General features: G+C 34.7%; 1 protein-coding gene and 1 pseudogene across 1 annotated transcript in view; both read left to right on the forward strand.

Moving 5' to 3' along the window:
* RPA1 (replication protein A1) overlaps positions 1–19048 on the forward strand; it is a 51623-nt gene that overhangs the window by 2286 nt on the left and 30289 nt on the right. The window contains exons 2-4 of the mRNA XM_006925073.3: positions 9882–9932; positions 10897–10975; positions 11639–11747. Of these exons, the coding sequence (XP_006925135.1) occupies positions 9882–9932; positions 10897–10975; positions 11639–11747 (239 nt within the window). The remainder of the gene's footprint in view (positions 1–9881; positions 9933–10896; positions 10976–11638; positions 11748–19048) is intronic.
* Positions 3448–6112, forward strand: LOC102889620 (annotated as a pseudogene).

A 19048-nucleotide genomic window follows, 5' to 3' on the forward strand; every position in this document is an offset into this window, starting at 1 on the left:
AGTAAGCAACTAATACACAAATAGTAGAGGCATTTTGGGGAAGAGCTAACATCATAGAGTAAGAGGTAATTAATGGAACTATTGTGGTAAGTAGAATAGATAGCATTTATATCTTAAGTAATTAGGTAATGTAAAGAATGGGGAAGAGAACTAATGTTTTTGACCATTTCCAATGTGCCAGATACTTACTTTATGATAGTCGATACTTACAGTAACCCTCTAAGGTAGATTTTATCATTCCATTTTACAGTTGAGATTAAAGTGGAAAGAAGTTAAATAATTTGTTAATGAAGTGAGGATTCAAATGCAAGTCCCCTTGACTATTGCATTCTGTTGCCTTGTATTTTTATTAGCAATGTTAATTTGGAAAATTTGAGGCAATTTTATCTTAAGTGTAGATGTTATGCTGTATGCCCCAGAAAAGAATAAATGCTATATTTGGTATTTATGATGACACATTTTAAGTTAAAAAGAATAATGAAGTATTACATGCATGTGGTTTTAAAATAGAACAGAAAGGTGTTCTATGAAATTATGGACTTTCTGCCCTTTACCCCAGTTTGTTCCCTAGAAACAACTTTAAAAAAAATCACCTTTATTTAAGTTTAATTTACATATAATAAAATATACCTATTTTAAGCATACAGTTTGATGAGTTTTGATGTGTATACACCCCTGTAATCACACTACCCCAGTCTCCTGTGCCTTCCCCATTTCCGCCCTTACCCCAGGCAATCACTATAGGTTTGTTTTGACTGTTCTAAAATGTCATGTAATTGTAACCAAATAATATGTACCCTTTGGTTTATTCATTTATTTATTCAGCAAAATGGCTTTTGCAGTTTATTCATATTTTAGCATTTATGTCTTTTTATTGCTGAGTAGTATTGTATGAATAAACACGATTTGTTCTTGGACATTTGGGTTATTTTCATTTTGGGGCTATTATGAAAGAAGATACTTTGAACATTTATGTACATTCTTTTGTGGAAATGTTTTCATTCCTCTTGAATAAATACCTAGGAGTGCACTTGCTAGGTTGTATGGTTGAATATTTAATTTCATAAGAAATTGCCACATCGTTTTCCAAAGTAGTTATGAGAATTCTAGTTGCTCCATATCTTTGCCAACTCTTAGTTTTGTCAGTCTTTTTAACTATTATAATGAATGTGTAGTGTTATACCATTGTAATTTTAATTTCTGTTTTCCTGATAAATGATGATGTTGAACATCTTTTTATGTGATTTCTGGTCATTTGTATGTCTTTTGTGGAGAGTCTGTTCAAATCTTTTGCCGACTTTTTTTATTTATTTTTATTTATTTATTTAAAAATCTTGCCCATTTTAAAAATCAGGTTGCGTTTTTATTAATTAGTTGTAAGAATTTTTTATTCTGGATGTCTTTTGTTAAATATAAGCATCACATATATTTCCTCCCAATCTGAGATTTGCCTTTTCATTCTTCTAGCTTCTAGTCTGAGCAATTTTAAATGTTGAAGAAGTCTCATTTATCATTTTTTTCCCCTTTTCTGAATTATATTTTTGTGTCCTAAGAAATCATTGCCTGTCCCAGGGTCACAAATCTTTTGTCTTGTGTTTTCTTCTAGAAGTGTTGTAGTTTCAGTTTTGATTTCAGGTCTATAGTCCTTTTCAAGTTTACTTTTTAATATATAGTATACAGATCATTTTTTTCCCATTCAAATATTGTTATTCCAGCACCATTTGTTGAAAAGACTATAATGTTCCATTGAATTATGTTGTCACCTTTGATAAAATTTGTGTATGTATGGTACTGTTTTTGGAATGTCTCGTCTCTTTGCTGTATGTGTTGATGCTTACACTAATACCACATTGTCTTAAATGAGTTAAGACAATGTGGTATTAGTGTAAGCATCAACACATACATTGGGTTCTGAAATTGGGTAATGTAAACTTCATAGCTTCATTCTTTTTCGAAATTGCTTTACTGACTCTAGGTACTCCACATTTTCATATACATTTTAGAAAGCTTGTCAATTTCTAATACAGCCTAATGGTATTTTGATTGATATTATATTGCATTTATAATTTATTTTGGGGTCAGTTGACATCTTGCAAACATTGAGTCTTTCAAACCAATCTTTTATTTAGGTTTTCTTTAATTTCTATGTGTTTTGTAGTTTTCAGTGTGCAGGTCTTGCGTACATTTTATTAAATTTATTCCTAGGTATTTTATTTTTCATGATATTAAAATGTTTTTAAAGTTTTCATTTTCCAGTTTATTAGCAGTATCTAAAAATACAATTGATTTTGCCATATTAATCTTATGTCTTACAAACTTGCTAAATTCACTTACTAGTTTTTGTAATGTAGATACCTTAGGAATTTTTATGCACATGATCATATCTGCAAACACCGCTTTATTTCATCCTTTTCAGTCTTTCTGCCATTTCTTTTTCTTGCCTTATTGCATTCATTAAGACCTCTAAAGTCATATTTATAAAGGTAATGAGAGCTATATCTTTATCTTCTTCCTGATCTTAAAGGGAAATTAGTCTTTTGCTATTAAATATGATGGCAGCTATCAGTTTAAACCTTTCTTCTATTTCTAGTTTGCCGAGGCTTTTTTATAATAAACAGGTGTTAAATTTTTCCAATGCATTTTCTGCATCTATTGAGATGATTGTGGTTTTTCTTTATGCTATTAATGTGGCAAATTATGCTGATTGATTTTGGATGTTGAGTAAACCTTGCCTTCTTGAGATTTAGGTCATGACGTATTATATCCATTTTATATAGTGCTGGACTTTATTTGTTAATATTTTGTTGAGGATTTTTATATCTACATTTATTAGTGATAGATAGCTCTAGTTTTTCTTTCTTAGCATGTCTTTGTTTTTTTCTGTCAGTAAATCTAACATCATAAAATGAAGGTGTTCTCCATTTCCTGAAATAACTTATGCAAAATTGGTATTTTTTAATCCCTAAATATTAGATAGAATTTTACAGTAAATCCATTCAGACCTAGAGTTTTCTCTGTTGTTTCATAAAGTTGTTCCTAATATTCCCTTATTTACATAGGATTTATAGTGATGCCTTTTTCATTACTCATATTGAGAATATATGTCTTAGTTTTCTTGACCATAATAGCTAGAGATTTATCAGTTTTATTGATCTTTTTAAAGAGCCAGCTTTTGGTTCAGTTGTGTTTTCCTAGTGTTTATTTATTTTCCATTTTATTGATTTTTGCTCTTGTTATTTCCCTTCTACATACTTGGGTTTAGTTTATTTTTCTGGCTTTTTATGGTAGAAGTTTAGATAATTGATTTTGGGCCTTTTCTCTAATATAAGCATATAAAGCTATAATTTTCCCTCTAAACATTGCTCTAGCTATGTACCACACACATTTAGATAAATTGTATTTTTATTTTCATTTATTTAATACTTTCTAATTTTTCTTGTAATTTCTTCAACAGATGGGTCATTTAGAAGTTTGTTGTTTAAATTTCAAGTATTTAGAGGTTTTCTAGATACATTTTATTGATTTCTAGTTTAATTCCATGTCGTTAGATAAGATAATATACTCTGTATAAATTCAGTCTTTTAACAGTTATTAAGACTTATTTTATTGTCTTGCATATACTGTCTTGTTGAAAATGTTCCCAGTGTACTAAAAAGAATGTATATTCTGAAGTAATGGTGTCTACTGGCAAGCCCCTTGGCCTACAGTGGGCCTGCGGGGTCTAGCCAGGAAGGCCAATTTTGGTGAGAAAATGTATGCCAACAATGACTGATTTCAGAGCTTCTGGGTCCCTAGCTTTGCTCGGGTGCTGAAAAAGAACTTGCCAGTTAAGCCTTCAGTCCAGATGGTAACTACACCCATAGCACATTCCTCAGAGTTACAGTCTGTCAAATATGGCATCCAAGTTACACAAATGACAGGTAATTTTCCAGAACCATTGCTTTCCAAAGGTCTTTCATTTGTTTCATATCCTGTCCTTCCTCAAAAAAAATAAAAAAAATAAAAAACCACTAAGGACTTTAAATGAATTACAAACATGTTGAAATAAATTCTGTGTCAAGCCTTTTACTAGTTTGCATAAGTGAAGCGAATTCAGCTTGACCTTAAGGAAACAGTAATAACAGGTGATGTTATAGGACCATTTTTGCTTTTTGTGCTGTGATGGATGATATTTAATACAAGACTGGATTGGGACAAAATGAAAAGGTGACTAGATCCAGTGCAGCACAATTAGCTCTTGATGAGCTTCTACAATTGTATGAACCTGAACCAAGAAATTTAGAATCGTCAGGTCCTTCTCTTATTCCTGCCGAACCTATTGCTTCACCAGAACCAGCATATGTTTTAAAAGTATATTATGCAGGGAGGGAGACACATACAGTGTGCAACAATTTTGCAGATTGTTAAAGAAATATTTAATCAACTTTTCAGTTTAATTTCTAGTCATTCAGAATATCTGAAATGTAACAATTCATTTGTATAATTGAAAGAGTTGGATGGCAGGAAGCTGTAGGCACAGGTGAATAGAATTACAGCCAGTGCATTAAGCCAAATGGAAGAGTGTTGCCCAACACCTAAGCTGTTACAGCAAGGTTTTTCCTTAGGTACTTTTAGATACAATTTCTACTATTCTATAGCAAAAGTCCTGCTATGATGGAAAAAAATCAATATTTTGTACAAAATCATCTTCTAATTTATTCACTCTATTGTCAAATAGAATATCAACATTTACCTCTATATGAACCAGTTGCCTAAAGGATCAGCCCAGATTAAGTCATAGTTGTATCTTAATCCACATTCTATATCTGCATATGAAGCCAATGAAGAAGCGAGTCTCCATGTGGCCATTGAAGGCAAAATTTCTGACTGCGCCCTGCAGATGTTGTTAGTAAACAGTATGTCCTCAAGTGACAAACTGACAAAATGGGAAGTGCTGGGTGTACCTGGAGCGTTACTGAGTCACTTTATAAAGGCAGTTTATATCAGCAGTATATTTGGTGATGGGAATTGCTGTGTTATTTCTTAGAGGTTTAAGAAAGGTTATAAAGCAACATGTTGATGATACACTCACTTCAAAATTGATATCTTATTTGATTAAGAGACCTTAGATTAGTACTTTCTGCATATCTACTTCACACAAACTTGGAATATAGATTCTTCAGTCTGAATTGGGTGCCAAGAGGACATTTCTTTGGAGACTGCGGATGGCCTAAGTGAGAAGAACAATGAAAATTCCTCCACTTAAAAGTAGTGTGTCAATGGCAAGTCGGCTTTGTAAGGCTGCAATATTAAGTCGATTTAACCTGCTTGCCGGTGAAGCTAAGAAAGACAGTGGTACTTGAAGCTAGTTCATATGCAGCTGAGCATATGTCTGGATCCTATCAAGAAGCTAAAACTGTTGAAAGCCTACTTAGAGCAACATGGCTATGGCTTCTTGATTGTGAAATCTCCCTGTATAGAGCAATTTAGTGTGTGAATGGGGCAATCCATTGTCACATTAAAAATCTTTGATTTTTTGGTGTGTAAGAAAATTTTTTTAAAGAATTTGTTTTCTTCAATTGTTAGATGCTCTAATTAGGTCAGGTTGGTTGATAGTTAAGTTGGGGCAGTGTATCTTAGATTGGATTGCTATTTGCTATAACAAAATACCATAGACTGGGTAGTGTAAATGACAAATTTCTTACAATTTTAGAAGCTGGGAAATCGAAAATGATGGTGCCAGCAGATTCACTTCCTGTGAGGGCTCTCTTCTTGGCTTTCAGCTGCCATTTCGTTGTGTGCTCTCATGACCGCTTCTTTGTGTGGGGAGTAGAGGAGAGAGCTCTGGTATCTCTTTTTCCTATAAGGGCATTAATCCCATTATGGGGGCTCTATCCTCAGGACCCCATATAAACCTATTACCTCCAAAGATCCGACCTCCTAATCCCATCACACTCAAGGTTAGGATTTCAACATATGAACGGAGGTGGAGGAGACACAGTCCATAACACAATAGTACTCAAATGTTTTGATCTTAAAATGCCTTTACACTCAAAAATTGTTGAGCGCCCCCAACTCCCAAGAGCTTTTGTTTTTTGTGGGTTATATGTACCTTACTATATTTGAAATTATAACAGATCAATTTTTTAAAATATTCATTTAAAATAATAAACTCATCTGTTAACATAAATAACATGTTTTGTGAAAAATAGCTCTATATTTCAAGACAAATAGAAAAGTAACATTGTTTTACTTTTTTTTTTCACAGTGCTTTAGTGTCTGGCTTCCAAAGATAAATGACAGCCAGATTTTAATATCTTCTGCATTCAGTATATATACTTATTGTTTTGGTTCAGGTATACAAAGGAAATCTGGCCTCACTCATATATGTAGTTGGAAAAGGAGCTGTATTTTAATAGAATTTTCAGGCTTTTTTCCTTTTTTTTTTTCTGATACTGTGATATAAGGAATTTATGTTTTGTCTGGTTCCTGGCACAGAGCTCCTAAAGCCCTTGGAATTTCCTGAGTGATATGGCTTGGAGGAACATCTTTTGTTATTCATAATAAGCATTCTCAACCTTACTGAATGTATGTTAATGAGGTGACTCTTGGTGGACCTCAAGACTGCTTCCTATTGGGGCTGGTTGGCAGGGGAACCAAGCCTGTAATTAGAAGGTTGGAACTTTAAGCTCTATACCCACCCCGCCTCCCCTGCCCCCACTGAATTAATCAGCAGCAGCCAATGAATAATCAGTCATGCATTTATAATGAAGCCTTCTTAAAAATCCTAAACAGCAGGGTTTAGAGAGCTTCCAGGTTATGGACTCATTCACATGTCAGGAGGGTGGTACATTCCAAACTCCACAGGGACAATCTATGCTTGGGACCCTTCCAGACCTTGCTTGATGTACCTCTTCAGCTGTTCATTTATGTCTTTTATAATGAATCGGTAGAGTAAGTAAAATGTTTCCCTGAGTTCTAGGACCTTGAGGAAGGGGTTGTAGGAATCCCCAGTTTGTAACTAAATTGAACAGAAGTGTGGGTAACCTGGGACCCACTACTTGAGATTAGTGTCTGAAGTGGTTTAGGGACAGTCTTGTGGGACTGAGCCCTTAACCCGTGGGGGTCTATACTAACTCTGAGTAGTTAGTGTCAAAATTGAATTGACTTGTAGGACACCCAGTTGGTGACTACAGAGAATCGCTTCATGTAGAAAACCCATACATTTGATGTCATAAATGTTTAGAATAGAAAAACAGCATTCCTTTAATACTGCATCAAAACCTAAATGGTAGTTTCTTCAAAGTTAGTTGGAATATAGAATTGAGCTATCTTGCCTTTTGAATGGACCTTTTAGTTTGCATTATTTTGTAATGTTATATATTGATCATTTGGAAAATATTGGTTTATTTCATTATTCAGATTCCAAATGTTAATATGTTTCATTCACAACAAAAATTCATGCTTATTAATATCACTGCTAATTTAATCAGAAAATGTCTAAGTATTGGGAAATTATAAAGCTTATGGTGGTGAATACAAATTTTCAAAACTTGGTTTTTACTAGAAATCTTATTGGCAACAAATACTATTAATTATTTTCCTGGAAAACAGGCACACTTTGTTTACTTTTGAGAAAACATCTAAATTCCCAAGTCTAAATAACTATAGTTTATCATTTGCCCTTTCATGTAAAAATGATGTTCCGTGAAGAAAATGGTAATTCATCTCACACAAACAGTTGCACAAGGGCTTTTCCTCAGGATGACAACCATACTTTAGTTTGTAGCAGAAGTACTTTTTGCATACTTCTGTATTGTTACATAGAATATTACTTTTTTTAACTCGAGTTAAGATTTAATGTAATAGATCATTTTCACTGCTTCATCAAGGGCATTCTTTAGTGAACCTCCCTACTCCCCCATGAGTTCAAGGCAGAAGAATGCAATGACTACTGGTATAGTAACTGCTAAAGCACCAGTAGTTTAGTTTTACCTACCACTGCTTTGCATCATCAGTACAAATGTCAACACAGCTGTTCCAGAATAAACTATGAGTTTCAGAAAGTAATTCAGAACTTTGAATAGTTCAATACTATTTGTGTGTTGTCACACATGAAAGATCTTAATAGACGATTAGTTGGTGATTAGTTGGTGCTGATACCAGATGAATACAAGCAAAACGGCCAGTCAAGCCATATCTATAGATTCATCCATTTGTAAGGCAAACTTAGAATTCTGCAGAAGAGATATAATGTATCTTGTTCTTTAATTCAACAAGTTGCTCTATCATTTGAAAGTGGCGCTGCTGCGATTTCTTTTACTGACTTTTCACCCAGCCCAAATTCATCAGCATTAAGAGTATAAGGTTTTCAGTGTTAAATAGTATAAGATTTTATTAGTCTTTCAGTCAATTTTTCATTGTATTGAGTGAATGAGAATAAGAAGGGCAGTGTCTTATTTATTATGAAGAAAACTAGTTTTGAATTTACGGGTGCCCTGAAAAGGTCTTGGGTTCTCGTGTTATAATTTGAGAACTGCTTCAAGGTTGTAGCATATATCTTTAACTTATTGTGTCTGCTTTCATATAATATTTTATCTAGTAATTTTTGACTAGTTGCTAGACATTATGAGTATGACATTATTCAGTGTCTATGTTTATTTTTTTAAAGAATATTGAGTTCTGGTAGACTATCTACTTGCAGATTAGTTGATACCTTTGAGACTGGAATGGGTCTAGAGTAGTATTTACTTTGGGTCTAGTTCTAAATCATGGCCTTTTCTGGCGTTTCTAATGAATGCACCATGTGTTTATTGAGTTCACGCTGACTAGTTGGAACACAAATGTAATTATAGCTTGTGTGAGCTCCAGTGATTTTTTTAGCGTATAACTTTCTTACTTACTCTTTGTCTGGCCTAGTGCAGTCTCATTTTGTATGTGCACAACTTAGAATTCAGCCAGAGACTCAGGGGAACCCCTATGTAGGTTATTGAAGCTTCTCTCTGTTGCTCTCTCCTCTCTGATACTCTGCATCCATGAAATCCAGCTAACTCATCTCTCTGAATCCTGATCTGTGCTCAACAGGACTGCCGTGTTCTTGGATTCTCTGGCCTACACTATGGCCCAGAAAGTGCCGAAAGCCACAACTATTGTAGTGCTCACCTCAATCGTCTCCCTTCTTTCAGGGATCACAGTCTTGCTATTCCTGTTATCTGGTATTCGAAAAGTTTATATATTTTTGTCCAGTTTTTTAGTTATTGTTGGAATTGCTAGTCTGGTGTTATTTATTTGAGCATGAGGAGAAGCAGATGTCAGACAGCCAGTTTTAACTAACAGTCTTAGTTTTTTTGATGGTTACTTTTGCGTGATGACTTTTTAAAAACAAACTAAAAACCTGATTGATAGTTATTCAATTTTTCTTTAGAAACGTTTTATAATTGCTAATAGTCATAAGATTTAAAATTCAAAAGGTACAAATGAGGATGTAGTGCAAAGTCTGTTGCTCACATATATCCCCTACTCAACCAGTTCCTCTCACAATAGGCAACCGGTATTATATAAACAACATCTTCTGAAGTCTTCACAATATTCTGTAAGGATTTGCCATACTTATTTATCTAATTCCCTATTAATGGGTACTATAGGGGAATTATTGTGCTATTATGTATATGAGTGAGTATATATATGATGTCCTTGTTGGTAAACATGAATCTCACTTTTATGATTTTATAATTTACACAGAGTGATAAAACTTAAACTATATTTTAAAATGATAAGGTCCAAAAAGGTTCTTTTCACAATATTATCTATAGTTTATTCCAAATACTAAACTGTAAAAATATGTCATATTTTAATCATGATTTAAGTACATATTTCACAATACTCTATTTTTACTCTTTTAGGCCATAATGCAACAGGGAGATACATCCATAAAACCCATCCTCCAAGTTATTGTAAGTATCTAATATATTTTATATCAAGCACATAAACCTATATGTAATTATAAATTACATTTGTCGAAGGACATAAAGATTTGTTCACTTTAGGAAATTCTCTCTATCATCACAAAAAAATAAGTCAGTCCATGATGTAACTCTGAGAAAGGAACCAGACTTTTTAAAAAATATATTGGGTTAGCCAGAGGTAGACCTTTGGAGGTTCAGACTTAAGGCTTTGCCTCTCTGTTGTTTCTACAATTAATGAATGCTGTAGTGCTACACATCATTACAACTGTTTCCTTACTTGTCTTCCTGCCCTGAGGTTTGTCTTGCTCAAATCTGCCTTACAGACGGTCTCCAGAGAGACCTACCCTAAAATGAACTTGTCTGCTTACAATTCTACATTAACTCTATTATTTAAAGGGTTCTGGAGCTGCCAGTCATCTTAAGGTTTATTTCACCCTAAGGCTCTGTTTACATATTCCACTTAAAGCTGCCTGTGATTTCCTTCAAGTTGAGATAAATTTCTCAGCTCTGCCCCCATGTCATTATGTGCATACTTCTCTTACATCTCTGCTTCCATCTCTACCCTAATTGTAAGCCCTTCAGGGCAAGGATTTTTTGTATTTTTAGCATGTTTCCTACACAATACCTTGCATATATTAGATACTTTGTTATATATTTTTTAAGAATTGATTTTCAACCAAATTCAAGTTAGGGGAGAGAGAACACAAGAATACTGGCAATTCATGTTATTCTCATCTATATTGTGTTTCATAATGTTAGTGGAGAAAGGTTGGTGGGAGAATCATCAAATCTAATTTTCTGTTATTTGGATTTAGGTGTCAAGAGAGAGAATGGGCACGCAGTTCAGTTTGTATTGAACTAAATGGCAAGCCCACTCTCCTGCCACTTAGGTTTACTTATCCCTGGGGACTGGGCAGACCATCTGGCTAATGATTCAAGTTTTCTATTCTAGAACATCCGTCCCATTACTACAGGGAATAGTCCACCCCGTTATCGACTGCTTATGAGTGATGGGTTGAACACCCTATCCTGTAAGTATGATGTATAAATCTAAGAGTTTGTATTTAAATAATAAAAACACACTTAACATTTCGATTGCAGTAATTTTGGGCATTCTGAAAGTCTGCATTTGCTTGGCTATGCAGTTCATTCAGACAGAATTGCAACTGGCAGAGAGCGTTCTAACAATAGACTGGATCTAGTGGAAAGCTGCCACTTGGCTTAATTAATTTTGTCTAACTAGTGTTCTATGTTTTCTTTGATTAACTTCCCTCAGGATGATATTGACATTTAGTGAATATGATGGGTTAGCTGTGCTATACTTGCCTTTATGGGGTTTTATTTCTGTGTTGGAAATTTTACAAGGGAGAAAGGAGAGAATTTGCAGAATATGTGCTTGCTATCTCTAGTCACAATGTGAAGGACCTAGAAAAGATTTTTTAGTCTTTTTCGTGAAACCTGAATGACAGAAAAAATGATCTTGGGCACTTTAAGAAATACATACATTTTAGAGTAGCAGCAGATGTTTAATTAATGCACAGCAAATTATACTATTTTTCACTATGCAGTCTGACTAGTTTTAATTTCAGGGACGTATTTAAGGCATTATTTTTCTTTGCTAGTACAGGTGTGATCAGCTTTTAGATAGTTATTACTGAAATGTTTTGGAGACTGAAATAATCCCTGCTTTTCAGCTTTCATGTTGGCAACACAGTTGAACACTCTTGTTGAAGATGAACAATTGTCTAGCAACTGTATTTGCCAGATTAACCGATTTATTGTTAACACACTGAAAGATGGAAGGTATGTAGTGGTTTTTTTGTTTGTTTGTTTGTTTTATTGTGTTGTGGAATGGGAGCTAATTTTTGAACAGTTCATTGGATGCCAGAATTCAATTGGGAATCTAAAAGGCAATGATGAATTCTCAGCTAAGAATATACAGCTATTGAATTCTGAACTCAGGTAACTAAAACATGGCACCAATGGGAGAGAAGTATAGAAATAAATTGGAAATTTCAGAGCAAGGGATTAAAGCAGAATGCAGAACTCTTCTTATTTCTAATCTCTTCAGAAGCGCTGTTTTTAGAATCTTCTCTCAAAGTATCTTAATAAAAAGGGGTTGCTTATTAGAAAAGATATAATTAATTATGTAATACTGCTCTTTTTTTACTGTAATACTGTAATACTGCATTCTTGAATCTTTCATAGTAAATACTTTTTCCAGCCAACATAAAGAATGTTGAATAACTACAGATGCTACATGCTAGAGATAAAATGGTGAACAGAACTGTTACTCACTCATGGGTAACCATTGCTAAAATACAGCTCTTTTGTTGGGGAGCAGCTTTACATTCTCAAGTTTTAAATTTTCAGTTGCAAAATACAATCAAAACATGAGAAGCCAATATGGCAAGCATTCCTATCTTAATAAGGGTATATCGATGTGTGTTACATTATTATCTTACACTTCCAAATAACTTTTTTGACTTATATTTGTTCGATATCTTTATTCTTCTTCTAACCTGTATGTTATTAATTTTAGATGTCTTTTATAAACAGCATATAGTTTTAAAATTCAATTTGATATTTAATTAATGATTTTATTCTGCTTAATTTATTATTGATTTTTTCCCCCCCTAAATTTTGTGTTTATACTGTGTTCTTGCTTTCTTTTTTTTCTCTTTTCCTGCCTTGGCTTGATTTTCTTAGATCTCTTTTTTTTTTCTTCTACTGATTTGGAAATTTTATAGATTCTATTTGTATTTTCTTTGTGGTTACTCTTACCTTAAAAAAAAAAAAATCCATATTTGAGTTAACAAATAATCCAAAATACATCAGTATTTTTACCATCCTCCCAAATAAAGTGAAGATCTTAAAATGATCTAGCTAATGTTCAGTGTTTTAGTTCAACTTTATTTTTAGTCCCTCCGATTGGTATATTCTCTTACATTATCAGTGCTTATTTATATTCACCCATAGTTTATTAGCTCACCTTTACCTCTTTTATCACACTCCTTCCTTTTTAGTTCAGTTTTCATTTTTCTGAAGAACATCTTTGAGCAGCTCATCTATGAAGAGCTTGCGAATGGTGAAAATTTCTATCACCCAAAAATATCTATACTTGACTCTCAGTTAAAGTAGTTTAACTGGGTATAGAAGTTAGGTTAACAGTTATTTATTTCTCTATATCATGTACTAGTATCTTCATCCTGATAGAATTTTGTGTTTTTGTTACTACATTTTGTAAAACAACTTTTATTATATAAGTAATATATACGTAAGTTACAAAACTCACATAAACAGAGAAATAACTGTAATCTCACTGCCTAGAAACAACTATTATTAACATTTTGTTTTCTGTACTTCCAGGTTTTTCTGTGAATATAAATAATTACGAATATATGTTTAAAAAATTATAATAAATATGGTTTATAATACCCTTTTTAACTTTATAGTGATCACTTTTACATGTTCCTACATATATCTCTGTCATATATTACTTAGTATGCCATCGTATGAATTTATCATAATTTAGTTAACATTTAAATTGTATACAGCATTTCCCTATTGAAAAAATTTTCACCAGTTTCTTTGAATATATCTGTAGCTCTGTCTTTGTATGTGTTCAGTTTTTTTTTTTCAGAAAATATGATTTTAATAAAAATGATATGTAGTAGAATGTATTCAAGCAATACAGGAAAAGGTACAAAGAAGGAAAAAATTGTTCAAAATTCATACAACCCAGAAATAACCATATTATCATTTACCAAACATCATTCCAGATATCTCTCAGTAATTGGTAGATTGGTAGAAATTCAATGATTGGTAGATAGGTAGAAATAATTTTGAGAGTAGAATGACAACATAAATACAGTCATGTACAACATAACGATATTTCAGTCAATAATGGAACTCCAACAGTGGCCCCATAAGATTATAATGGAGCGGAAAAATTTCTGTTGCCTAGTGACATTGTAGCCATTGAAACATCATAGCGCAACGTATTACTTGTTTGTGGTGGTGCTGGTGTAAACAAACCTGCGCTTCTAGTTGTATAAATGCATAGCACATACAATTATGTACAGTACATACTACTTGATAATAAATGGCTATGTTAGTGGTTTATCATACTAATTATTATTTTAGAGTGTACTCTTTCTACTTAGTAAAAAAAAAAGTAGAACAGTATGCCGTGTTACACTAGGAGCAGCCTCATACATCTTGTGTGTACTGCATCTCTTGATTGCATCATTTTCTCTTATGCTTGACATTGTATCTCGTGTTGTTTTATTCATCATGACCCTTGAATGTACGAAATCCACTGCTCATGTTGCCAGGAAGAGGCTACATCGAATGATTGACCTGGAAATGAAATTAAAAGTGATTAAGGACTACAAAGGTAGAAAATCAGTGATGTTTAATGCTTACCGGTCATGCAAGTCCCATTCCACCATAGCTACAATCTTGAGGAACAAGAACAAAGCAATGGAAGCTGTTAAAGGATCTGCGTCATTAAAGGCAATGAAACTACTACAAATTTGAGAAGGGCCTATATGGAGAAACTTCTAATGACCTGGATTGAAGAACAGACACAGAAGCGTATACCTCTCAGCACCATGACAATCAGCCAAAGCAAAAAGTTTGTGATGTTAAAAGAAAAGGCTAGGCCTGACTACAGTATTGAATTTACTGTTATCACTGGGTGGTTTAAGTAATTCAAGAATCATTATTCATTACATAATGTGAATGTGAGTAATAAGTCTACAAGTGCTGATGTGAAGGCAGCCGAAGGATTTTTGGAAACTCAAGCTGATTGTGGAGGAAAATTACTTAACAGAGCAAATATTCAGTACAGATAAAACCTTATTCTGGAAACATGCCTGAAAGGACACTCGGCCATAAAGAGGCCAAGTCAATACCAGCTAGATTTCAAGGTTTTTAAGGATAGGGTAACAATCTTGCTTATAGGCAGTATTGCAGGCTACAAATTGAAACCCTTTGTCATCTGGGGCAGTGAGAACCCCAGGGCTTTTGAGCATGTCAATAAGCACACCTGCCAGTATACTACAGAAGCAAGAAGCCATGGATGACCCAGCCTCTCTTCTAAGATGTCCTCATGAATTACTTCCCAGCAAAATCAAGAATTGTTTGGAGAATAATGTACCTTTCAAGATTTTGCTTTTTGTTGACAGTGCTTCCAAGTATGCTCCTTTTATTGGTGGTCTTTATCCCAATATCAAAGTGGTGTTTTTACCTCCAAATTCTACCTTTTTAATCCATCCAGTGGCTCAAGGAGTTATAGCAGCTTTTAAGGCCTACTACCTGATGTCCTTTGCCCAGGAAATCCCTGAGAAAACACTAATGCAGTTCTGGAAGGAAAGATTACAACATCTTATGACTGCATCAAAAATCTTGCTTGGACTTAGGATGATATCACCAAGGAGTGTACGAATGACATCTGGAAGAAGACACTGAAGAGGTTCGTCCATGACTTCAAAGAATTTGCCAAGGATGAAGAGGTTGCAAGAATTAACAAGACCGTGGTTAAGATGGCAAACAACTTTAACCTGGGTATGGGTGAGAATGACATTGAGGAGCTCCTAGAGGTGGTTTCTGAGGAATCGACTAATGAAGAGTTGTCGGAACTAGAATAGGAACACTTAGCTGAAGAAGAGGCAAGGGAAAGGAAACTTTAGGAGAAGAAAAAAAAAAAGAAGACCCTCCAAGAAAATTCACAGTGAAGGGTTAGCAGAAGCTTTTGCAGACTTCGAAAAGCTCTTTAAAAAGTTAGAAAACATGGATTCCAACACGAAAGGTTTTCATTAATAGAGCTGAATGTTCATGGTGCATTATCTGCTTATAGGCAAATAATCTGTGATGAAAAAAGAAGCAAACTGAGCAAACCACCGTGGGCATATTTCTGAAAAGAGTGACACCTCCTCTAGAAGAGCCTCAGGCAGGTCCTTCAGGAGGTATTCCAGAAGAAGGCATTGTTTTCCTAGGAGATGACAGCACCATACATGTCATTGCCCCTGAAGACCTCCCAGTGGGACAAGATTTGGAGGTGGAATACAGTGATACTGATGACCGTGACCCTGTGTAGGCCTAGGCTAATGTATGTGTTTGTGTCTTAGTTTTTTAACAAAAAGTTTAAAAGTAAAAAAATAAATAATTTTTAAAATAGAAAAAAGCTTATGGAATAAGGGTATAAAGAAAGAAGATATTTTTATACAGCTATTTATATGCAGAGTGTTACTACAAAATTGAGTTGAAAAGTTAAAAAAATTAAAATGTTTATAAACTAAAAAAGTTCCAGTAAGCTAAGGTTAATTTATGCATGAAGAAAATAAAAATTTTTTAATACATTTAGTGTAGCCTAAGTGTATAGTAGTTATAGTCTGCAGTAGTGCACAGTAATGTCCTGAGCTTTCACATTCACTCACCACTTGCTTACTAACTCAATAAGCACCCTCCTTTCCCCGACTCTCCTCAACAGAGCAACTTCCAGACCTGCAAGCTCCATTCATGTAAGTGCCCTATATAAGTGTGCCGTTTTTATTTTTTAAACTGTATTTTTACTGTACCTTTTCTGTGTTCAAATAAGCAAATACTATTGTGTTAAAATTGCCTACTGTATTCAGTACAGTAAGTAACATGCTGTATAGATTCGTAGCCTAGGAGCAATAGGCTATACCATATAGCCTAAGTGCATAGTAGGCTATATACTATCTAGGTTTGTGTAAGCGCACTTTGATGTTTGGACAACAATGAAATCACCTAACAACGCATTTCTCAAAATGTACCCTATAGATAAGTGACATATGACTGTACTATTCTTGCTCTCTTCCTTCCTGAATAATTCAATGCAAAAGCCATTAGGTAGGGCCAAGCAAAGTCGATATCTACAGGGGAGGGGTGGCGACTAGGTGTCAGAGCCTAAACAAGATGAGGAGGGTATCTTTGTGGGCTGGCACAGGGTGTTGGAGCATAAGTAGGCAAGGAGAACATGCATGGAGAGAAGATGGCTGCAGCCCAGTATGGGTTGTCAGAGTCTGAGTACGGTGAAGCAAGAGTCTGAATGGCTGTTGGATCTTGAGCAAGTGAAGAGGGCATCTGTGGGTGTGGGAGTGGAGAGACAGCAACAGATTGATGGAGACTGAACTGGGCGAGGCGGGAGTCCAAGCAGGATAAAGAAGATGTCTGTGCAGGGAGTGGCAACAGCCCAGCATAAGATGTTAACTGAAGTCGAGGAGAGGAGGGTGCTTATTTGTAATTGGGTGCTTGTTTGTATTCCAATATAGCTAGGTATTGGAACATGAGCATTGTGAGGAAGGTGTCCATGGGTACAGCATTGGGGGTAGCAAAAGGAGATTGGTAACATATAGGGGGAATAGATAGGTAGGTAGGTAGAAAGAGATAAAAATGTATATGTGTATACATATATTATATGTATGCATGTTCCCTAGATCTGTCTTTGGAGGGCTTTGGAGCAGCAGTACTCCCATAGCTAAGAGCCCACTTAGCACCGAGATCATGGTTTCCGAATGCTGTTTTATACTGAAAGGGACCAAGGCTTCTCGGAAGGTGGTTTATTACAGGGTTGGAAATTACAGGATGAGCTTGGGATATAGAATATATTATTGTGCCAGAAAATAATGAGGTATTCAAGGGGAAATGGGACCATGACAGAAGGACAGAGAAGCTGGCTCACGGGGACTTAGACTGTGCATGTCCCTGTGCAAATCTAGGACAATTTAAAAATCAAAATAAGTATTAACAGATTATAGCCTGTTGAATCAAATAGGAATTCATAAGTCCACATTGAATAAATGAATGGGGGAAACAGAAAGCTTTTCTAACAATAAAATACCATCTAACAAATATAGAAGGAATAATAGAATTAGAATATCACCATTTGGCAAACATAGGAAGAATTCATGCAAGAAACAATAAGCTTCCTGTGGCTGCTGTGACAAATTACCACCAACTTGACAGCTTAAAACAACAGAAATTTATTCTCAAGGTCAGAAGTTGAAATCAGTCTCACTGGGTTGAAATCAGTGTTGGTTGGGCTGCGCACCCTCTGGAAGCTCTGTCAGAGAATCCATTTTTCCAGCTTCTGGTGGTTGCTGGCATTCCTTGGTTTATGGCTGCTGCATCACCCCAATCTCAGCTTCTGTGGTCATATTACCTCCTCTTTTTTTTGTCTGTCAAGTCTGCTTCTGCCTCCCTCATAAGGATACATGTGATTGCTTTTAGTGTCCATTGGATAATCCAGGATCATCTCGCCATGCCAATCATTAACTTAATCATATCTGTAAAGTTCCTTTTTGCCATATAAGTAACATCACAAGTTCCAGAGATTAGGAGATGACTATCTTTTAGGTGGTCATTCAGCCTACCACAGATGCTGAAACAATGGGTGAAAGTTTAATGAGGAACAAGTTATATACAAGGTCACAGTACCTCTCCACAGCATAATTATGAATTGTAAAAGGAAAAGAGGCAACTTTACAATGGAGAAACCTGGCAAGATGGCACTTTATTCCAATGATTAACATTACCAGTAATAGGGCATATAGGAATTGCATATTACCTGATAGGATACAATGAGAAAAACACAGCATCACTATTATATTCTTGCCAAAGATGCATAATCTGTATCAAATCAAGGAAGCCACAGGTAAATCAAGGGACATGGTACAGAATAACTGGCCTCTTGATATTCAAAATTCAAGCATGAAAATAAAAGATGGAGGAACTTCCATGTTGAAGGAGTCTAAAGAGATGTTAATTAAATATAACAAGTGACTCTGGACTTGATCCTTTTGCTTTTAAGGACATCATCGAAACAATTGATGAAACTTGAATAGATGGAAGAATTCTTTGTTTCAAGTTCGATAAATTAATCAGTGTGTGCCTCGATGTCAGTTGCTTTTTTTCTTCTGGTACGTGATAATGCCCTTTCAGTCTGCAGATTCGTTTCTTTCTTTTTGATGAAATTTGTGTTATTCCTTAATGCTGTTTTCTGTTTCATTTGCATTCTAGTTTTTATTTATGTCATGGATAACTTTGTCCTCCATGAATGTTTTAAGTTCACTTTA

Source organism: Pteropus alecto, unplaced genomic scaffold, assembly GCF_000325575.1.
Source record: "Pteropus alecto unplaced genomic scaffold, ASM32557v1 scaffold98, whole genome shotgun sequence".
NCBI classification, from domain to species: domain Eukaryota; kingdom Metazoa; phylum Chordata; class Mammalia; order Chiroptera; family Pteropodidae; genus Pteropus; species Pteropus alecto.